This window comes from Poecilia reticulata, chromosome 2, assembly GCF_904066995.2.
Source record: "Poecilia reticulata chromosome 2, P_reticulata-male-v2, whole genome shotgun sequence".
NCBI lineage: Eukaryota > Metazoa > Chordata > Actinopteri > Cyprinodontiformes > Poeciliidae > Poecilia > Poecilia reticulata.
Window position 1 is genome coordinate 5,395,391 of NC_088831.1, and position 24,282 is coordinate 5,419,672.

General features: G+C 39.1%; 1 protein-coding gene across 5 annotated transcripts in view; it reads left to right on the top strand.

Annotated features, from left to right (window-relative positions):
• The window catches only part of xirp2a (xin actin binding repeat containing 2a), an 82,951-nt gene that overhangs the window by 36,884 nt on the left and 21,785 nt on the right, over positions 1-24,282 (top strand). For 2 of the 5 annotated variants that reach the window (XM_081615691.1, XM_008425151.3), the window contains 2 exons: positions 9,695-9,791; positions 22,091-22,215. In XM_081615691.1, the coding sequence (XP_081471817.1) occupies positions 9,776-9,791; positions 22,091-22,215 (141 nt within the window). In that variant the 5' untranslated portion in view covers positions 9,695-9,775. Of the gene's footprint in view, positions 1-1,693; positions 1,829-9,694; positions 9,792-17,400; positions 17,602-22,090; positions 22,216-24,282 lie in introns of those variants that run through there. The other 3 variants (XM_008425161.2, XM_008425170.2, XM_008425180.2) reach the window with 3 other exon arrangements.

Genomic DNA, 24,282 nt, shown 5'->3' on the forward strand with positions numbered 1-24,282 from the left:
AGAACTGTCTACATATTTTTATGTAGACAGTTGATTTTTAATTTTAAAAAAATTGTTCTCATTAAAGGACACAAGTGAACATATTTAAATTGTTGGAGTAATTGTGATCCATCAACTGCTGAAATTAAACCGACCAACCTCTCAGTGAATCTTATTAGATCCTCTTTTTTTTGTGTGCAAATCAGCGTCCCTCTGCAGTGGCAGTGCCTTTCAGTGTGACAATTACCTCACATAATCACCCACGGCCCTCCACAGCCACACATGAATTCATTCACCCATCTATTTATTCACAGCCTAGAGGTTGAGACAGAAACCAGCGTCTCCAGCCAACTGCAACCTCTGGAGGCTCAAACCAAATCAGAGGCTGGAGGATACTCGAAACAAGGAAGCAGTAAATGTTGATAAATCCTTCCCCTGTGAAAACCAACAGCACGAGTGCAAGATTTACAGCTGGCTATTACTTTTGTTTAGAAAATATGGCTGGGAGTTTTTGGACAAGCTTTGCATTATTATAAAAGCAATAAATGAAACAGAAGACATTGAGGAAGTAGATAAAACAGTAAAGTGGACATGAGGAAGAGGTTGAGGTTGTTTGAAAGGGCGTGGAAGCGTGAAACTTTAGCACACGGAAAATCTAGTTTTGTTTTTCACTGCTATAAATAATAATGATAAAGAAAAGGAGGAACTGTAGAGAAAATGTGGCACATGATCTGTGTTGGGAGGAGGTGAGAATGGGCTGATGGGTCAGCAAGATATAAAACCGAAGGAACGAGGATGAAAACTAACCATGACGTCAATATTAACCATGGATTCGCTATTACCAATAAATAAATGCTCTGAAATATTGCCTGTTTGCTCTGATCTAATGCATTTAAGTTAAATTTTCTTTTTCCAAATCAAAAAATTTGAAGTAAAACACCAATTGGAATGTCGAAGGTTCCTCTTCAGCTGTAATAAACTGTCCCTCGCGAACAAGACGAGATGCTATAGTTTCATTTTTTTGAAAACCTGATAATATTGTTCTCTTATTCTGTGATGGTTCTTTTGCAATATCGTTACTTGGTTCTGCAAAGAAAACCAGCCCATTTCCACACTGATTCCTGATGATGGAGGCTTTCAGGATCAGGACAGATGGCTGTTATTAACTCAAGTACAGGAAGTGGACAAGTGTATATAGTAGATGAGGGCCAAAATCTAGACTGTCTAAAGGCAATAATGTGGAGAGCAGATTTATGTTTTTGCTCCCTTCTCGTCTGCATACAGTTTCACGTGAATTTGGCTGCTATTGGATGGTTTTGTTGTGAATTTGTTTTTCCAAAGCCTCGTTTTCTCGGGCTTGTTAAGCTCCTGCAGAGCCTCGGAGAACATTAAAGACATTATAAAACTGTTTTCAAAGGCCAATTAGCAGTTCCTGGGACTTGGTGGAGTGACCCTTCTTGTGCTAAAAAGCTTTCATTCTTGACAAGCTACTTGGTTTTCTCACATATTCCTTCCCTTTAGCGCAGAGGCACTTTGAATTATTTCTTAATTATCTTGGGTTGCTTTATGGGCACACAGTTTCAGACCTAATTAGCTATATAAAAACTGGGAAATTTAAAGCATACGTTACTTCAGTTTTTCTTAGATTAATCAACTAGTCAAGTAATTTTAAAAAATAACATTCTAATTAGGAACTTCTTTATTATTTTTTACAGTTTATATATATATATACTTGAACTGTTAAGGAATAATTCAAACCGTAACTTTTGTGTTATTTTTAGAGAAAGTTCAGACAGTTGGGATTATGAACATAAAGTGATGCAGCTGCAACAAGTCTAACAAGATTGACGTAAGTCCAACTGAGCATTGTTTTTTGTTTTTTTTAAATATCTCTGTAATTTGGAATTGTTTTTTTACGGTCACTTAAATGGAAGCTGTTTCCTTTTTTTTTCCACCACTGTCTTATGTTTTCATTGATTGTCTAAGAAGAAGAATCAATACGAACTGATTTTAAAACAAGCATTTTATGATAGTTAGTGCTGGGCTCTCAAAAGGGCTAGCATCTGTGGCTAACTGTTAGCAACAAAGCTCTAGCGACAACAAAGCTGAAGACACATTTATTTAGAATTGTAGTATTTTGTCATGTTTATGTTTTGATTAATATTTCATTGTGTTTTAGTTGTTTTCCTCATTTTTATCCCTGGACTAAAACGACTAAAAACAATATGCAGTACTTACTGTTGTAAAGTGCTATATAAATAAAATTAGATTGATTGATTTCATTGACCAAATACATACAGTGGGGCAAAAAAGTATTTAGTCAGCCACCAATTGTGCAAGTTCTCCCACTTAAAAAGATGATAGAGGCCTGTAATTTTCATCATAGATGTACCTCAACTATGAGAGACAAAAGGAGAAAAAAAAATCCAGAAAATCCCATTTTCTGATTTTTAAAGAATTTATTTGCAAAATATGGTGGAAAATAAGTATTTGGTCAATAACAAAAGTTCATCTCAATACTTTGCTATATACTCTTTGTTGGCAATGATGGAGATCAAACGTTTTCTGTAAGTCTTCACAAGGTTCTCACACACTGTTGGTGGTATTTTGGCCCATTCCTCCATGCAGATCTTCTCTAGAGCTGTGATGTTCTGGGGCTGTCGCTGGACAACACGGACTTTCAACTCCCTCCACAGATTTTCTATGGGGTTGACATCTGGAGACTGGCTAGGCCACTCCAGGACCTTGAAATGCTTCTTACGAAACCACTCCTGCGTTACCCGGGTGGTGTGTTTGGGATCATCGTCCTGCTGAAAGACCCAGCCACGTTTCACCTTCAATGCCCTTGTTGATGGAAGGAGGTTTTCACTCAAAATGTGACGATACATGGCCCCATTCATTCTTTCCTTTACACGGATCAGTCGTCCTGGTCCCTTAGCAGAAAACAGCCCTAAAGCATGATGTTTCCACCCCCATGCTTCACAGTAGGCATGGTGTTCTTTGGATGCAACTCAGCATTCATTCTCCTCCAAACACGACGAGTAGAGTTTTGAACAAAAAGTTCTACTTTGGTTTCATCTGACCATATGATATTCTCCCAGTCATCTTCTTGATCATCCAAATGCTTCTCTAGCAAACTTGAGACGGGCCTTGACATGTACTGGCTTAAGCAGGGGGACAAGTCTGGCACTGCAGGTTTGAGTCCCTGGCGGCGTAGTGTGTTACTGATGGTAGCCTTTGTTACTTTGGTCCCAGCTCTCTGCAGGTCATTCACTAGGTTCCCCCTTGTGGTTCTGGATTTTTGCTCACCGTTCTTGTGATCATTTTGACCCCACGGGGTGTGATCTTGTGTGGAGCCCCAGATCGAGGGAGATTATCAGTGGTCTTGTAAGTGTTCCATTTTCTAATAATTGATCCCACAGTTGATTTCTTTACACCAAGCTGTTTACCTATTGCAGATTCAGTATTCCCAGCAAGGTGCAGGTTTATAATTTTGTTTCGGGTGTCCTTTGACAGCTGTCTAGTTTTGGCCATGGTGGAGTTTAGAGTGTGACTGTTTGAGGTTGTGGACAGGTGTGTTTTATACTGATAACGAGTTCAAATAGGTGCCATTAATACAGGTAACAAGTGGAGGACAGAGGAGCCTCTTACAGAAGAAGTTACACGGCTGTGAGAGCCTGAAATCTTGCTTGTTTGTAGCTGACCAAATACTTATTTTCCACCATATATTGCCAATAAATTCTTTAAAAATCAGAAAATGTGATTTTCTGGATTTTTTTTCTCCCTTTGTCTCATAGTTGAGGTATATATCTATGATGAAAATTACAGGCCTCTCTCATCTTTTTAAGTGGGAGAACTTGCACAATTGGTGGCTGACTAAATACTTTTTTGCCCCACTGTAAATTAACATAATGGGGAAGTTGCATTCACATTCTAGAACCAAACTTGGAGCAATAATGATGTATTGCCTCCTAACTTGGATATTTTTGTCGCCTGTACCTGGCCAGAATAAATAACACAACGTAATTTATGGATATTTTAGACAAAGATTAGAAAATTCAACAATAACAGCAAAAGAAGAACTACCAAATAAGGCATGGATAACTCATTTGATAGCTGCGTTGTTGCATACTTGCACACTGTGACTTGTTGGCGAGGCATCAGATGTGTTCAGATGACCGTTTTCCTCCATCACTAACAGCGATCTGTTTGACAACAATCACCCTTGTAGCATGCCAGCAAATGCATATGGACGCATTCACAGCCAGAGGGCTTGTGAATAGTCGGCTGAGACTGAAACACTGCACGTGTCTCCAAGTGCATAAATCTTTTTTTTTTTTGGTACTGTTTTCTGATTTTAAACAGCATCTTGTTTAAATCGACGCAGCCAGGCGGTGGGCTGTTTGTGTCTGGAATTGGCTCTTGTTAAGGGTTTGTGGTCTTCCTCCTAACAGGTTTGTTTTCTTGGATTGTTTTGAATTTTTAAACTTCACAGAATTTCTGAAAGCCGTCCAGCCACTTAACGATGACGCTCTACTTTGAGCTGGTCTATCACTTAAGATCCCAATAGAATACGTTAACGTTTGGGGGAATTAATGTGAGAAAAAATACAAGATAATCAGAATAACAAATCTCTTGCAGAGACAGAGTACATCAAAAATAGAGGAACGTAAGAGGAAGCAAGGGAAAGGAAAACGATTATGCAGATGTAACAGAATGCAAATGATTTGTGATCCAAAACAAAACACAGTTCAGTGTGTCGTATTGAGGAGAGGAGTCCTCTTACCTTCTGAATTAACAACTGCCAGAGCTCCAGCAGCTTCAGCAAAAACCCCTCTGAGCAAATCCTGAGCTGTCCGAGTTCAAAGGAGTGAGGAGCAGCAAATAGATCAGCCTTTATAGAGGCTTTAGGAAGCCGGTGAGTTCTCCTGAAACTAGTAATGATCAATGATTTCCAAACATAAGCACACAAATCCAACAGCAATTAGTGAGTACCTCACAGTTTACTTTATTCAGTTTGATTTGTTCCATAAATCCTTTTTACTTTTAAAATTGTGGAAATTCTGCATGAATAGTGCAAATATTTTCACTAAATAGCATAAAAAAATACACTTTACCTAAGGAGAGAGATCCAATTCAAAATTATTTGTTTCATACTCGCATGCAATCCAATATCCCTGATACTGGTTTGATCCAATTATTCGATACCAAATGTCCAGGAACCTCAACTAAACCTGAAAGTGAAGGATTGATTTGGGAATACACTTTAGGCTGTGGCACATGCAGTGAGACTGATGAGAGCGCATTTGTTTTTGTGAATGAAGAATATTGCGTTCTTATGTCTTTAGTGGTAAGAAAAATGCAGTTAAGAGAAGGGCGGTGCTTTGGGTTTGCATTGATTGTGTGGACTCAGCATAAGTTTAGTTGATATAAAAGATGAACTATGTATCCTCTCTTCTTCTGACTGTGTGTGATTGACAGTGACTTAAACTAGAAAGCTCCTTAATTAAGAACTGAGCGAATGATCTTTACTCTAATGGATTCAATTCAACATTTTCTTGCAGAATTAAGGAACACCTTTTACATTAGCAAAGCTGAGCTTTTCTGAGAATGGCTAAAAACATCCTGTCCTAAATGCATTTTTGATTTGTGCAACACTATCAGAATGGTTAACAAAACAGTTTTAGCCCAAATGTACTTATTAAAAAGGATTTTTTTTAAAAAAAAGGTCCATGAGTTATTGCTCATGTAAAGGATGAGAGGACCTTTTGAGCTTCAAAACCAGGTAGCTGTTTGTACTTTTGTAGGAAACAATCTTACGAAGTTGGTTGAAATGGTATCTGACTATTGGAGACAAATTGAGAGAATATTTTTTTTTAGGAATTTAGGGTCTGGAATACTGTCCAAACAGGAACTGGGGCTGCTGATAGAAAGGTAGATCCGGTTCGATTGGGGACCAAAATTGCAAAATTTGTTCCATTTTCCATTTCAACTCAGTTTCTGTTAACAGGGAGTGACGGTGTGGAAACGGGGCAGATTACGAGGCAGAGGCCTGTCCTCTCCGAAGTTCTCCTCGTTAGGAGACGTGTCAACAGCTTAGAGGAAAATGTAAAGCGTTCCCCTCACATGTGACGCTACGCTCAGCCCTGCAGACCGGCCTGGGCGCCCTGAAGATCGCCGCTCTAATAGGCGCCGACGTGAACATGGCGGGAATCACAGCGTCGGCCCATGTAGTACAATTTCCAGTTACCATGGTTTCCACCATCACGGCTCTGACTGTCCCCTTTGTAGGCGTCTGTCACACATGAAATGCTCCCAGATGGCCAGCACTGATTTCATTAGCACAGCTTCTTCTAAGAGGATCCAGTGATCTCTCTCTTGCCTTCTTTTTCTTTTTTTTTCTCCCCACAGGGATTATCTTGTGCGACAAGCTGGCCAGAAACATTTTGACAGATTTCTCCAAGCAGTGTGTCTTATTAGAGATATGCAGAGGGTCTCTGTCCCTTCACCCGTCTAGCAGCTCTCTTCAGCCGTTCCCCTCTTAATCCAGCCGATGTGTGCAAAAAAGAACATATGGCGGCGATTCAGAGCTCCGTAACACTTGCTGACAGTTGCATGAAGCATCGGGCCATCAATCTGCTGCTCCCTGTAGTGCTGCTATGTCTCATAAAGTCCAAAAAAAAAAAATTATTATTTCATTTTGTTATTCTACACCAGCAAAGGTTTGTTGCTATTAATTTTACATGTTTTGACCAGGGTAGCCAACTTATTGTTTTTGTCAGTTTCAGCTTCTTTATTATTTATTATTAACTGTTAAATGCCCAACTGCACCGACTGAACAAATTAAAGTTGTTTTTACATGTTTGACCAAGCATGCGAAGCTGTTGGTGTGTTTAAATGTGCAGAGTTATCAAGTATATTTATAGTTCAGTACATTTATGTCTGTGTTTAAAAACAAGAAACATTCTAAGTCAATTTAGTACTGCTTTTTGTATTGGATCGGTATCGGACAATACTAAACTTCAGATATCGACATCGGAAGTAACAAAAAAAAAAAAAACGTTAATCGTTGCATCCTTAGAACAAATCTGATCAGGTTCTTGAGATCTATAAAAAAAAGTCTCGATATTGGGGCAGGTGTTTACCTTTCTGCAGGACAGCAGTGTGTCTCTTACATTTCAGAGTGTGTGTGGTAAAGCTGTCTATCAGCTTTACCACATTTACAGAGTGAAACATTTGGCAGATTTTCTTTGTGGAACAGCTCAACCTCTAGTCAGATTTGAAGAAGAGCCTGCCTCCACACTTCATCAATCTCTTATTTATTTTTCCCTTCTTGATTCTGAACGCTGCCTTCAAATCAATATCCTCTGAGGAAAGAGAAAAAAGTCGTCCTTATCCCGATTTCTGAACTAAAGGTCAATTTGTTTACTCAAATCTTGTCTCAGTTCTAATTTCTAATTGGATTTGCTCAGGCATGCATTTGAACCACTGCATGTTACAGAAATAAACCTTTTGGTAATTTTTTGTTTTTTTCAGATGTTTCTAAAAAGTTTGTTGAAAACTAACTCTTCTTTTTTCTCAGTTTTTGCGTCCTTCACAGTTTGGGGTAAAAAAAAAAAACTAAAGAAAGGCATTTTTTCTTTTTAGTTGGCAGCAGTTCCTAATTCAAGCTCACATGCTCACTGCACCTTCAACTGAAGTACATAGTAATTATCCCAAAAAAAAGGTGGAGTGTTTTGGATTAGTGCTTTAATTGGTGCCTGTCACGGAAATGAATGGAAAAGCTATTTAGTGTGTGGAGGCACACATTATTCTTCACCTCTTTATTTCCCTTCCTGTACATCTATTATATATTCTTTAGAAATCAAGCAGTCAAATAACTGGAAATCCTTTATTAATTATTAGCATCAAACATTAAAAAAAAAGAAGAATCAAATGTAGGAACACTGATTTCTCAAACAAAATCACTTTTATCCATCAATTGCAGCATTTCCATCCATCAAATAGCCTCCACTGCATGGAATAATAATTCACCGCACACGCCTGCTGTCCGCAGAGGGTAAACGAACCCGTCTGACGAGTGAAGAAGGTTAAACGTCGGAATCGTTTCAGTGGTTCTTTCGGTGGCATTCTCCGCTGTTCTGTCGAGAAGTAATGAGCTCACACCACCTCAAACGCACGCCCTGGCTTTTGTCGAGCATCCGCCTTTGAAGACAACTCCCGCTTGTCAGTCATCGATGGAGCAAAGCGAAAACCTTGGCTGGATAAACGGCGTGGTTCAATGTGAAGTCTCGAAACGGGGCTCTGCTCGGGTTTGAGCTTCTTTCCACGTCGAGGAGCGGAAAAGATAATTAAAAAAAATTTTTTTACACCTTTTGTGCGTCACAATCCAAGTTGAAAATAAACAAATCTGTCAGAGGGAAAAATTTAGAAGCTGCAATGACCTGGTTGCAGAAGTCATCGTCCTTAAAGTGATTACTTTTGATTTATTTCTGAACGACAAAATGCTGCCGGTGTTTGTTGTTTAGTAGAAGATAACTCATGTGTGTTGCTCTTTACAATCTCATAAAAAAACATGTAATTAAGTCAGGGAGAGAAGCATTTACCCACAGTGAGACATGGTATCACACTTTTCTTCAGAAAAATTAGTCGTTCTAAAACAGTTTGGCCAAAAATCTCCAGTTTTCTGCTTGAAAGCTGAATTTATTTTTCAAATTTACACTTCAGACAGATGTCGGTTCATAACTAAAGAGGATAGTAAAGAAAACATTCTTAAAAATGGCATTGTTACTTTTATATCTACTACATGTGTGAATTTGTTCAAAAATATTTCTATTAGATCTACTGGGAATTGGTTAAATGGAATTTTTTTGTTTTTGTGCTGCACTTTTTTTCTTTTTTTTTAAAAAATTGTGCCCAAAAGCCCAACTTTTGCGGCGAACTGAAACCGGACTGGACATGTCGCACCGTGTGGTTTTTGCTGTGCAGAGAGTTTTTCTGTCGCTCTGTGTTGATACTCAACTAGAAGCTGTTGTAAAAAACAAGAAAAAAAAAGCTCCACAGGGGAACGCATTTGATTTGCAAATGGCAGAAAAAAAAAAGAAAAAAAATCACCTGCACATTTGCAAACACACACAGACACAGGTGTGTTTGTTCTCCTTGGGAATGATTTGCAATTGAATGGGAGTGTTGTTGTAGCTGACTTTTGCTTTAGTTTAAAAAATAATTTAAAAAAGTAAAACGTGTAGCACGTGCAGAAGGACATGTCATGTTCCAATGTAGTATGAAAACATGTCTGGTTTTAGCCAGTCTGCTCCATTAAAATTCAGCCAAGTGCTGTTTGCTTTCCAGTCAATGCCTAACGCTCACATTGTGCTCAAGGTCTTTGATTATGCCCTGCTGTGTGTGTGTGTGTGTGCGTGTGTGTGTGCGTGGGCGTGTGTGTATGTGCGCGTGTACGTGTGTCTGTGTGTGTGTCACTGGAATCCAGAGTTTAAAATGTCATCCGACACCTAGCGGTGTCATTTTCCAAACTTCAGGTGTGTTAGCGTGTGCCAGCTGTTTCTGTCGCCTCTTCTTCATGCTGTGGAAACAGTCCAGGTGTTTCCTCTGATAGTTCTCTCTCTCTCTCTCTCTCTCTCTCTCTCTCTCTCTCTCTCTCTCTCTCTCTCTCTCTCTCTCTCTCTCTATGTCTCTCTCTCTCTCTTTGAACCAGGAAGTGGCAGCCACTCCTCCGGCCAAAAAAGTGACATCCATTAGCTCCACTCAGACTGTCCCGTCAACAACACATCAGAACATGGATGCCACCCTTAGTGAGTATTTATTTCATTTTATTTTATTATCTAATACAGAGATTTGTCACCCTTTTAAAACAACCCTCCCCTGTGGGGTTTTCACACTTCATGTTTAAAAGTCCAAATATGGTTTCTAGATAAGGTCCAAGGTCTGGAACAGCACTGAGCAAATACCAAAAAAAAACAAAACGTTGTTTATTTCTGAACCTAAATTGCTCGAATATTTTTATATTAAAACATATTGAGCACTCTGATTTTATGCAGAATTTAAGATAACTTTTTCTCTGTCAACAAATATATAAATAAGTATATACCTTCAGTCAACTGCGTAGTGATACGTATATATATATTTTTTTTTTTGCAAAGGAAAGAATTCCTAAAACACTATTATTCAGTTCATTTGAAGACTAACTTTTTTGGTTATTTAAAAGTTTTAAAAAATCAGCGTGTTATAAAAAAAGTACCACACACTCCATGTGAAAGTATTGAAACTTTCAGTAAAATGAAATCTGTTCACACTTTACATTATATGTGTTACATGGTGCTCAGTGTATTAACATTACCTCTTTAACCTGCGGAGTTCCACTAGGCTTGATCCTTAGTCCATTATTTTTTTCCAAAATGTTCTTCTTTTTTTTTTGACAGGAAATGTACTTTATTAATTATTCTCTTATCATTCAGTCTCATTCTGACATTTCTTGTCCATTCTTTAATTCTTTATGTATAGCAAATCCCACTCAAATTCCAGCTAGAGTCAGTCAGGCACTCGTTTTATTTTACTTAGTCAAGTCTCACGTTTGTAATCTTTCCTTTTGGATAATTTAAATCTATTTCTCATTCATGTTTCTCCTTTTAATAGGAAGTTTCTACATTAGCCTTTATATTAATTTGTCTATACAATGACAGCCATGAAGTCTAGAAAAATCTCAAAAATCTTTTATACTTTCCAGCTCTGGATAAGTATGGAAAAATTGCAATTTTACTTTTATTTTTTAATTAAATGTTTTTCTGTCAATTTGCTGCGGGATTCTAAAATGTTGCCCCTTCACATTTTGGATGTTGACCTCCTGACTGAGGAATACAATATAAAATTAAGTGTTATTTCCGTACTTTTTGGGGGCTTTAAGCAAATTCAGGAAGAACTCAGCCATTGGTTCCTGTTTTGGGTCTGGTTAAAATGTCAAAGCGTTACAACAGCTGTTAGCAGGAATTTCTTTACAATCAGAATAGAGATACCAGATCTATTCCTTGTAAAGAATTAAAATCTAAGACCATAGAGCGATCAGTTAGTGTAACTTATTCTAGCTGACTCTGGATGCCTTCGAAAAGCAGCTAGAACATTTTATTGTACCACGTATTTCCCTTAAACTTCCATTTATTGAGCTGTAGCTCATTTTCTCTGCTTGTGATTATGTGTATTTGACAATCATATAAACACAATTTGCGTACTCTTTTCCAATTTTTTTCAGGACTGGCAACTTTGTGAGAGCTATCCTACTGAAAGATTGGATCTAATATTGGGTCTGAGTGCTGTGATTGCATCATGGTTACACTGTTCCGTCAGCCGAGCAGCCGAGCCCTCGGGATGGTTAATGCAATGTTTCGTGCCATTTGTTCTGGGAGATAAACATTTGGCGGAAAGCAGCTTTTTGAAAAACTAGATTGTTCATTTCCAGATAAGGCTCTGCCTCACTGGCAATTTTTTTACTTTCTTATTTTTTCTGACAATCCAGACGCTCCCTTGACGCTGCAATTCCATTTCTGGCAGAGAACCAGTATAGTAGCTACCTCCACTTTATTTTCCGCCTACGGCAGATAACATAAAAAACACAGATGGGGTTCAGGCAAGGTACCTCCATTCCTGTAACCTAACTAAAGAGAACAGGTTAGCACATCACAGAGTGGGGACTGCCTTTGTTTATGTCCATCTGTGTATAAAAAAACAGCAAAACGTTCAAGAACACAAACACTTTTCTCTAAACGCCACTTTATTTGGATCTTGAATCTTGAAAATGATTCATTTTGTCACTTCTGGGATACCGTACTGGATGCAAACGATTGGCACAGCATGTAAGGGGTTTTCTACAGGAAGTAAACCACAGACCTCAAGTCTGATAGAAATACGCTGGAAGGGATTGTGTGTTTGATTTGTGAACCAGGAAGTCTTGTGGCTGTTGCTGGTTTATTGCAACCCGTTTATATCTGTTGTAGCATCACAACGGTGACAACATGGAATTTTCCGAAACTGCTGCCCATATCGACATTAAGTGGTTTGAGAACAAAATGGCCCTAATTTACCTAGACACTTTTGGTCCTTCAAAATAAAAGCATCTCATGTTTCATTCATTCAGAAATTGAATGACATCAGTTAGCCTCTTTGGGTTAGTTTAAAAGGACATAAATGTATACATTCACTTTGCCGTTAATCTATGGACTTGTTCATTAAAGTATTAGTGAACATTTCTACACTCTAACTTTATTTTATGGACCTTTAAAAAGCTCTTTATGAATGAATGACTATACATTATTAATCCTCTGGGAGGGAATTGACATTTCAATACATCCCATCCAAAGAACAAATAACAAGCAGCATAAGAACTGGGTAGCCAGGTGCCTGAGGCTGCAACCGTGGGAGGCGCTGCCCTTTCATCAGATGCCTTGATAGAATAGGGAGACAGTAAAATGTTACGTATAGTTCTTGGTCATTTCATCCTTCAAACACAACATATTCCTTGGTTTATTTATTTATTTTTGTTTATCAGTAATCAAGGGTTTACAGTGAGATCTCCTAAATATTTTGGCTCTTTACAGCAACTTGTAGCTTCTTGTGCCTGATATATTAGGAGAGTTTTTGATTAAAAGCTCACCAATAAAATCCAAATCAGCAACTTTCAACCCAAAATAGTATCTACTAGTTGTATGATGAGTTTTCAGGAGTCACAACTTTTTTTATTTTTTATTTATTTTTTTAGATTAGAGGAATAAGACATCAAAAAAATATATAGATATATATTTTTGATACAAAAGAAATTGCAAGCTGAGCTCATAGCCTGCCCTGAATTAAGAAGTCTTCCTGCCGCGAGGAAACTTAAATATTTCCTTTTAAGCCACCAGGACTGTGCTTTGAAAGAGAAAATAAGTTATGGGGTGATCAGCAGGCTTTGCTGAGTGCAGGATAGAATTTCTGTTTTAATTACCACTATGGAGGGAACTTAAAAATCTTCTCACATGAATCTTGCAGACTGCAGTTACAAAATGCACCAACTATAGATAAGATATATTTCTCATGTTAAAGTGCGCGCCGCTGTGGCAATCCACATTTCCACAGAGCGCTCAGTGTGAATAATTACCACGTGTCATCATAAATAATCACATAACTTTGAATGTAAAATGACTTAGGACTTTAATAACAAAGTTAACATTCTTTTCACTAGCAGAGAAGAACTGTTTGCTTGTTGATCAGGATATTTCACACTTCAAAACAATTCAAGTACAGAAGTTAGCGATGCACGATATATCGATGGTATCGGCCGATATCAATAACCAGTTTGTTTTCTCCATTTTGTTGCTTTATATTATAGGTGTTTTATGATCCACAATGCTATTGTGTTCAATACAGTTTCCTCTAACATCACCTCTCTAAGCTGCGGGGTCCCACTAGGCTCAATCCTCAGTTCATTTTTTTTCACCAAGCCTGTGCTAGAGACAAAATGGATAGATATTACAAAATGGATAGAGGAGGCAGAGTCTGGGTCAAACCAAATAAAAAAAGAAGGAACAATAACCTTGATTATTCAAAATGTGTCACGATTTGTGTAGAAAAACCAGCTATTCTACCTGAATTGAACCTCAGTTTGGAAGCCTTTTTTGAAAACACAGAACACGTTTAGGACCGACAGGTGTTGCACCTCTCCAACTGTGGGCCAAGCATCATCTCTCTGAGTTGTTAAGTAGAAAATAACATCATATAAACACTCTTGGAGGTGAAAGGTCAGACCTCAGTTGTTTTGGTGCTCGACCGTGTTCTCCAGGTAACAACAAACCTTGTTTTAGATGCATTATGGGATAAAAATGAAATAAGAGCAACGCGATAGTTGAGGGTGAGGATGTGAAATAATTTGTTGACGGGTCTTAATCCCACGCCTGAACACGCGCTCATAAATTCACCCACACATACAGATACTAATGATATTTATATATGCTGGCTGATATCTTTATCATCCACCTGGGATCCATCAGGCCTGCATCTAAAATTAGAGCTTGCTGATGATCCCTGGCGTTGTCCTGACTGAGCGACAGCTTTCGTCTCGCCGAGCGAGCCGACAGCGAAGACGGCGCGTAATCTCTGCCAGGCGGAGTGACTGACAGCAGGAGGAAAAGGATCCGAGAGGAACAGAACTGCCTCCTTCAAATCTGCTTTTAAATAAAGCACAAGCGTGGAGTAACTGCACTTTAAACAGATGCAAAGCTCACTTCCAAATCTCCGCGTTGCGGCTCCTTCGTAGCGGGCGTCCTTGTTTACACGCACTCTGCTTGCTTTCCACCAGAATAACAGCGTGACGCCGTGGCGGGCTTTTGTGGCACCGTGTAAATCTAAATTTGTTTATTTTTTTCATTCAGAAGTTATATTTTTTTATCTCTAAATATCCAGGAAGGAGGTAGTGCTAAGTAATTTTTTTCCCCTGTGTTTGAATTATGGCAGAACAGATTTGCCCAAATTGCTGTTTTTGTTTTGATTAATCTCCTTCCAGATTGTCCTGCCACATGATGATGTCTTTTTAATATGGATCTCGTGGAAAAAAACCCAAAGATTTTCTGGCTGTTAATTTCAGACATGATCCACTTAGAGGATATTACGGGACGCAAACGATCCCGTAACGCATGAACGTTTAGAAATTGAAAATTGACGATGTTGTGTGTCTGTTTGAGAGCGGACATGTTGACTCGTTTAAGTCTCACAGAAACTTTACCTGAGAACGTGAAAGAATGATTTGACGCTGGAGTAAAACCTGTTGTCATGGGTACAATGAAAATCCAGCACTTTATCGCTGAGTAGAACATTTAGCTTTACAAACAAACAGCAAGTGTGTGAATATCCTCTTTAACGTGTAAAAATAAATAAATTGCCTTCACAGAAGATTAGGGCTTAAAAAAAAACAAACATTTTCAACATCATGTTCTGTGAATGATGGACTTTGAAACATGACAAATACAGACTGTAGTACTCAAATGTGGATTAAGCATAGAGGGGTTTCAGTTGTTGTATTTTTGATTAAGTAAAACTGTTGGAGTCTTTTCTGCTCATCTTGAGGCATTATTACTGTCTCACGATCTGAAAATTATTTTTTTTAACCAGGGAAAATCAGCTTTACATTTTAGTTCCGATCATATCAGTTTCGCTGTGAGAACAGTCTGCGTTTCACATTCAACATGCAAATCTCAGTCAATCTTTGATTTCTCTGGGACGTTCTGGAAAATCAGAATCTCCGCATCTTAATTTGAGGATCCACACAAGCCCTTTCATGAGACGTTCTCCGAGTGTTTGCTTTCCACTTTGGGAAATGGCAGATCCTTCCCAATTTCACCGGGATTATCGACGGATAATCTCGACGGCTCGGTACCCACGCTTTTCTCTCCTCGCTGTGCCGCCTTCTGGGGAAACACGGTGCCTCTGAGGTTAAATGGCCAAGATTGGAGTTTAATATACAGGACATATGAACACAAAATGAAATTTTCAGAGAAATCCCTCCAGATAGAAAGAAAAAAAAAGCCTAAAGAAAATAAATAGACTGCACCTAAGAAGGAGGACCCGTGTTGTTGCTGTTTGCTTTAGGGCAATGCATCGAAGTCAGTATTTCCCAAGCTGGAGAACTTAAAAAATACTGTCAGAAATAGTTTATTTTCTCTATCCTTCCACCAGAGGCCTTCCACCGAATACCCTCCCATTGTATTAGCTGCAATGCTTTTCTATCTGAAGAGCTGCCTTTGAAATCGGCTCAAAGATCTCTTGAGGCCAGACGTAGAGGGAACAGATTCGTCCTCACGATTCGTCATAATATTTTTAAACCATTGAAATCACTCAAGGTTGAGCAGGTTTCGTAAGCGGTGTTTACTCAATCGAGCCCATGTGGCTGTAGATTTTCAAAGACCTGAGCTAGCTCACGTCAGAATAATTATTGTCGAAGCACCAGGTACAGCCAGGTTTTAGCTAATACCATATGGGCGTCCTTTATCGGTAAATCAGTAGCTAGCATGATTAAACATAAATAAGTAACCATTTTAGGTTCTGGTAACAATCCTTTCTTACTCAAAGCAACAGATAACAAAAATAATCTGATGCCTTGATATAACGTTATGAAAACACATCTCTAAGAATGTCCATTTTTGGTTCCCATACCAGTGAATGTAGCTAGCATAATTCTACATCTCCTCCACTGTTTACATCAGTATCCCCAAATCACATTTTTCAGTTTGTTCTGTTTGTTTTTAGGTTGATGTTTACAATTCAGCCGTTAAGTTGTGAGAAAAAAAAAAGTCCAAGTTGTTCTGTTTTGTATTGATCTACGTTAGTCACGACTGGTTACGCAAACTGTCGGGTTAATTTAATTCGATGTCAAGCAGTCGTTCAGAGCTGACATTAAAACATTTACCTCCCAATCCGCTAGCAGCTGCTGTTTCCGACATTCCCACCGATTCTTTTCCCAGCAAATCTTGCAGTCACATTCTTATAATTAGATTCTCCAACTAAGAGTTCAATAGCAGGATCAATACCAGTCCTGCATCTGCATGATAACTCCAAATTAGCCTACTGTAGCAAAGAAAAAGGAAAAAAAAAGAACATTCAGTCTGGTTCTTGGAAACATTACAGCTTTCATATATTTGTCCTGTAAGAGTTTTACAGTGATTTGTACACAGAAACCTATTCTAGACTAGCACTAGAAGTCCCTGTTGTTGACAAATCATAATGCTTGGCTGCAAGAACAGGCAGTTCTACTTATGGCAAACTGGATCATACAGGAGTTATTCTGACCTTCTGCAGCTTTTATTTTACTTTTGATAAAAGGGTTCAGTCAGCTTTGATAGTGTGGTAGGTGTAATATCCTTAATACCCCTAAATTAAATTCAGCATAACCCAATCACCTAATTAAAGTATACTTGTTAAGATGCATGATTGAAAGGAAACAGGTATTTGCCCACAAAAGGCTAAAATATTTTTAGCTTTAATTTTCTTTCTTAAACTATGCTCTGGCTTTAAATGGTTTTTAAATAAACTACACTGTGTGTGGTCAATCACATAAAATACATTGAAGTACCATTGACCATGAATACCTTCTGGCAGTGTGTACGCTCAGTCCTGATTTACAGCCAACTAACAGGAAAACATTACGAATGTCAAATGTCTTCCCGTTTTGCCCATCTATAAATGAGAGCTACACTAAGTGTGAGTGTTTTTCTAGCTCATGTAGTGGGAGATTCATATCCATAAGACTACCATGACATAAGGTCAAAGGAATGTAGGGTACCTCTAGGGTTGGCACTAAAAAAGCAAGCCCACCTCCACTTGACTTACCCTCTCCCAGAAGTCCATCCCATTTTTTTTTTTTTAAGTGGGGAGCTTCTAAAATAAAATCAGCTGTCACCATACGCCCGGGTCCCACTCACTGAGCTGCACTGTTGGAGCTGGTCTCCAATACACACTTTCCTTCTTTTCTTTGTTTTTGGGTGAAGGGTGCTAACTAATCCCATTTGGGGGGTTTTCTGTACAACCCAAGGCCCTCTTTTACACTGTTGGATTCTATAACCATTTCCCTTAAAGAACATCTTGAAGGTAAGTGACTTGAACAGCCTCCCCAGAGAATGAAGAGTCTGATGTACTGCCCCTGTTCAACATGACTCAAAATTGGTGGAAAATTATTATTTTTTTATTTAGCTCGTGTCCATGATGCCACAAGGATTTGCGTGTTATCATAAAACATACATGGGTCTTTTTGTGTTCCCTTCCGTGAGCAATTCCCAGCAGCAGCTCTGATCTGGAATATTCTGAAAGCACATCGAATCGGAGACAAAGTGCCAAGCCGGCATGAGGAAGTGCTTGAGGACAATTCACTCTCCTTGCAAAGAAGTTATTTTGATAAATTTGACAGCTTAATTATTGTGCCTGTTTTACTTTGCCGGTGAGATAGAAATCACCCTCCGTAGGCTGACATTTCAATTAGTGTAGCTCTCTTTGCTTTCCTGTCAAACCTCAGCAGGCAAAAGGTTTGGCCAGTAAGTACTGAACAGAAAATTGCGTTGCCAGAGGCTTTTATTGTGAGGATGGGGCATACAAGAAGGGTGGGTGGGAACGCCTCTGTGATTTGTGTATGGCCTCTGCCTGTTGCAGATCTATGGTCCTTGAACTTTCTTTGTGCTGCCAAGTCGTGCTGCCTCTCTGGTCCTTAAACACTGAAATTGCTATCACATGTCGAGTCTCTCGGCATGGTGGATCCCCTTTTTTGCTCTTCACCTTTTGCCTCAGCTCTAGCTGAGTCGAGAGTGGAGCGACTCTCAATCGGTCCCTTTAGAGGAGCCATCCGTGTGGAGACAGGGCCTAGAGGTTGGCGGGCCTTAGCTAAGCTCAATATAGCCGCCGAGTCTTGTACGGTGTCAGCAGCGAGGCCTCCCTTGTTGACTCGTCATGGCCTTCCCCCGCTTCCATTACCCTCTCAGCCAGTGTTATTACCTTTATTGTGATGCTTGGTCTGAAGGGAATATAAATCTGAAAAGAAAAACCTACTCAGTCTGAGTCTGTTTGCTCCTAAATCGAGTGAATTTACACGGTATGGACAAAATTTTGTGTAAAAATACAAAATAGCTTCCATTAAAATTCTGTAATTTCAATAGAGGGTATGCAAAGAATGAATATAGCAACTCAGTTAAAGGTTTAGAGAGTTGTTGAGAAAGCGTTGTTGTGTCCAGCTTCATGATATTTCTACAGCTAATGGAAGCGCTTCATTAGCAGCCCACAGATTATTGTCCGAGAAGTCTTGGGAATAATCAAGATGTTTTTGGCAAATGTGAGACAGGTCTTTGTTACTGTTGGTCAGGCATAGTTTTTAGCCTTGGACCTCCCCCATGAACACCATTTCTGGTCTCTTATTATTGAGTGATGAAAATACCTTACCCTAAATATTGTGAGGTCTCCTGTGCTTTAGGAGTTGTTCTTGGTGATTTTAGACCTCTTGGATGATTTGTTAAAGTGAGCTCTTGGAGTTGTTTTAATAAGTTGGACACTCTTCCATGTTTTCTCTGTTGTTGGATAACGGTTCTCACTACAGTCCCAAAGCCTCAGATATTACCTCCCACAATCACAGACGACTGTTTGTCATCTGTTCTTGGATTTTATTCAATTGCTTTCTGAGACCTTTTAGCATACTTCATGCTGTTAGGTTGTATTTCAGTGATTCCTCAGGTCTGATACTGTTCACAACTGCGTTTGCAAAAATAAAACCAAAAGTAAAAAGTAATTACAGTATTTTATGGTTTACCAAGGCAAACAATGACTTTGTTATTGATAGTGTTTTTACTTAATGAATGAAATCTTCAATAAAACCCACAGAATATGTTAGACATGTACAAAAATTATTTGAAAAAACAAAAAAATAGAAGAAATCAGTAAGAGTTCAAATACTTTTTCATGGTTTCATATTCATTTTAACATAACCCCATAACCAAAATTGTCTAAATAGAAGTATTTAACTAACTTATTTGATTTAGCAGCTTTAAACTTTAACAAATTTCACTCAAAAATATGGATTAACATCTACACTATAGAAACTGTATTTAAATTGTTAACCCAATTTAATTGGCTACAGTCCAATAGTATACAAAATAAAAAAGAAATTCAACCGGTTTAAAGGCAAATCCTGCACAAAAAAACTGAACCCATAGACTTTGCCCTCATTATCCTGAGGTACATTACGCATAACACAGCCTGTATTACGGATAACGAAGCGTGAGTCGGCGCCAGAACTAATTAGTTCTCACATTGGATACGGTGAATAGCTTAAAATCCTAACGGAAGATATCCCTAATCTTTGCGTTCACTTCTTCGTCTCCACATATGTACTCCTACACGCACCTCCTCCCCATGAAGCTGCCTGTTACGGGGGAACATGACGCTGCAGACAGAGCCGGTTTATAAAAAGGCTGGGTTTATTTTTCTCCTCCAGTCACCCCCCTCCTCTCTCTCCCTCAACCCCCGAAAGCCTGCTTACCTCAACTCTGTGGTATGGCAGCTCTGCATATGACTTATCATTCTGAAAAGCCGGAGATAACCGAAGGGCTGTTGTCATCACACGCAGACTTTTAAACCTTCACGTGGCTGACCCGTGCTTCAAAGCCGCAGACCATGACGTGAACCTTTATCCCAGGTGATAAATGAGGGAATCATCCTTGTGCTTCTGTCATCAAGCCGTTATTAGGATGCGCCACAGCCTCAGGTGTAGGATTTCTGACTCATATTTATAGGATTTAGCGGATGCTGCTATCTTCAACGGTCTATTTCGCCCCCGTTCCCCTCGACTACTTTGCCAAAAGTAGCAAAAAAGCTATAAGCGGTGCGATGGGATGTTTTCTTAACATGCCACCTGAATGAAATCGGAGAAACCGCGAGGCACCTTGAAGTCTCCTAATGTTTCTCGCAAAGATTTTCGTACCTCTACATTTTGTCCACAGACTGCAATTTCAGCAGAACAGAGGAACTTTATTGTTGTAATTTTATCTTGGTGTGACCAGCTGGCCTCTGACGTTTGTTGGAGAACATCGGTAAAGACGAAAGAACACTGTTTAGGAAAATTCACAAGTAATGTGCAAAACTGATAGACTTGGAGCTATCATTGCATCGCAATGTGGTTATTAAAAAGTATTGACCCAGGAAGCTAACTACATATAAAATCCACACAGTTTAAGATTTTTATTGGGAAATAAATGGTACATTTTACCATTAAGATTTTTATTAGTAAAAGATCTTGCATTGTCCTCTACTTGGAATTTTTTTAAATGTGTTTAATGAATTTACCGATAATCCCCTATTTTGTCAACATAAAAATTCAGATGTGTTAATAAACAGGCAGAGATCTTAATAATTACAGATGAGGTATTTTGTGTATTTGCTGGTTTTTCCATTGAAATATGCACACATCATCTGCATACATCTAACAAGCAACATAAGTTGGTCAAATTTCAGTACAGTACTGACCATTACCAGTACGGTAAAGGTGAGACACTGTAAATGTGAATCGCATTCCTCCCACATCATGATTCTGCCACCCAAAGCATGAGCTTTGCAGTAAGGATGGTACATTCAGGGTAGATCAAAAAGTTTTGTTTTCGTTAAATTTGAACTTTGCTATTACTGAAAAAGCAAAGAAGGATTCTGCCTGCTCTTCCTGATCTTTCCGTCTTTGGGGACATAAAACTCCTTCCTTTTTTTTCCCCTTTTTTCTTCAACCAGAAAACATACATGTTCGTGGAAAAAAGAAAACATGTAAAACCTCAAAACAAAATGAGGAGGAGGAGGATTTCAGCGAGTCAAAAGGTTACGGGGCGAGTATGTGAAGAAGACGAAATCGTTTCTATTTAGGGTCGCCTTTCATCCCGGGGAAGCTGCTGCTCAGAGCGAGATAACATGCCAAGAGCTGAAAGGTTGGGTGTGGGCGGAGGCTGAGCCTTAACAGAGGCTCCTCTGGAGCCTAATGATGCTTTGTAGCTCAAAAAGTCAAATGTAGAATCAACACTTTTGTCTAATTGGCTGTCTGCGGGGATGTTCGGAACCGCAAAAAGAAACACGGATTGTTTTTTTATTTTCTCAATTTTCCTCTACATATCTTTTGCCCAGTTTGTTGAATGTGGAGCATTGGAAGTTAGAGAGTGTCTTCATCGAATTCAGGTTTCAAACAAAAGGCAGATCCTTTTTTTTTTATTCTTCTTCACATGAAGTTTTAGTAATCTTGATGATTTAGTAAGGATGCTGCTCTTTTTTTAGGTAAAAAAAATCTATTCCATCGATTTAGCTTGTTGTAGTTTATTAAAAAGAAAAGGCCTTTTTGTACAAAATTGTCCCCGAAGACCAATTACTAAATGGCAAGCTCCTCCACAGCTTTCCCTGATGTGCCAAAAGAGTAATGAGTAGGTAGCAAATATCAGCAAACCCCTTGAGGAGACGTATCCAGCGGTCGTGTTAAGTCTAACTTAACACGACTTTGATTGCCCTATGAAAGACGTATATTAGTCTAGAGGTCTTGTACATTTTTTTAATGTTCTGCATGTTTGTGTAGCCGCAGGTAGAGCCGGGTCTTCAAAGGAGAACCAGGAGGCTGAGCCAGTGTCGGTGAAAGAGCGACTGGCGATGTATCAGGCAGCCGTGTCCAGCAAGGAGAGCGGCGGTGCTTCCTCCGTGGCGGTAAGACGAGAACTTCCACTTGTATGTAACTGGATTGATGTAGAGAGCAGCCGGGCAGGCGACACACGGGCTCAGTGTGTCACATCCTAATGGGAGTTTTTTGTTAGATAAAAGTATAGAAATGAAGGGAGATAAGTTCAAGTCAACTTGCGTACGGGCCTCCACTCACCTGGCCTTCTTTTATGGTTTTACCAAATAAAACAAGTTGGACTCCCAACTTTGTCTGAAATGGGATCTAAGAAAATCAGTTCAAGCTGGTCAGCACATGTCAGACACAATAGTTACATTTTTCTGCCAAGCGTTGTCGTTTATAAATCCAGTTTTTCAGCACAATTCCCTCCCCATACGGGCCCCGTATTTAATTGTATGGGTTTTAGATCAAGATTGGCCTTTATCATTCATATTGATGTCATGCAGTTATTACCTCAAAAAGAAGCAATAAAAAGTTCTTCTCATTGTTATCATAATAATATCGCAAAATATCCTGATAAAACTTTAAGCCCATATCACCAACTTCCAGTTTCAGGGCTATCCTGAAAGGAATCATTTTTATTATGGGGTGTCATTTGCTGATTTGTGTTTGTTTCTCAAATAAAATCCCATGAAAAGCTGGTAAAATTTGTGATCATAAATTTACAAAATTGAGTATTTCTACAGGAGTGAGTTGAAGATATGAGTCTTGAGCGTCTTGTGAGTGGCTCTCAGCTTCACTCCCTCATAAGACTTTGCCCCCCGATTTTCTAAACCGAGATAACGTCGCCTGCCGTCTCCTCTCGATGTGCTGCTGACTGCTCAGAAACGCTCCGAGCGGCTTTTAAAAAATCTGAACCCTTAACGACGCGAGGGAATTTAGAGGAATTCTGCCTCGCTGCGTTTAATCTCCACGAGATAAACTGCACAAACTCGCACAATGAATATTGATCCAGTGACGCCAAAGCATAATGAAGCATTTTCAAAACACAACTTGTTGCACAGGATTTAATTGGCGCTCACTAAAAACAAATTACTTGGAGTAAAACGCATATTTCTCGACAGAGCAGGGATTTAGTGTTTGTTATTGCGTATGGTTTTTTTTTACCTTCCCTGGTCTCCTCGCTGCTTCGTTTTAAACCCCCCGATGGACGAGGTTAGAAGTTTCAAGAACATCGTTTTAGTTAGAAACATGGAATCCACTCTTAGCAAGATAATAGCCTGGAAGGTTCCAGATGTCGATTATTTTAAGGAGGAAGTGGATAAACGTATTTCTGAACTGTAACTTGGCAGTTCGTGCTGTTAAGCCACTTTATTCTTTCTGTTTCTGAGAAATTTTGAAAGTCAGTCCTCCCCCCCATTTCAATAAAAGCAGAACTTCACCCGTTATTTCCCCTTCATCTGAGCGCACAAACAGTGGAAAATAAAATTCTGAATATCGACGTCATTATTTATCATCAAGGACGAGAAAATAATCCTCGGTGACTTTGCAGAGCCTCCGTGCTCTAAACCCGTAATAATTCTACAACACGAGCCGACAAGGTCAGGCAAAAATAAGGCCACACTTTTCTGAATTTAAGTTTTTCTTTGAAGAAAACTTTTGCTTTTGGTTTTATAACCCAGCTTAAGTGTTTTTGCCGAGCCGTTGCATTAGCTTCAACAACATGTAAAAGGAAGCATCTAGTAGTTCCCCTTCAAAACTTCCTGTGTCTGTTGATCTGATGATTATAAAGTATCATCTGACCTCACAGGTATGTTTATAGATGTCGACCTTCCAAATTTTTGGAGGCAGCTGCTGTTTCCTGGACTTGTAAACTATAAAATACCTCTAAAGTCCTGTTGATTGGGATTTTAAAGTCTAGAAATGTAAATAAATTTGAATTTTCTGAACTTTCAAAATAAAATATGTTCTGAATATTCTGAATGAATTTAGACATTGTAAAGAAAAGTGGGTTGCTGTGGTCATAGACATTAATACGTAGACACCTCATGGAGCGGGCCGGCCCCTTGCTGCGATACGGCGCAGCGTCCGCCATATTGAATGTGGAATATGTGCCAGTAAGACAAGTGAATGGACCGAACTTCAGAAAGTGCCGT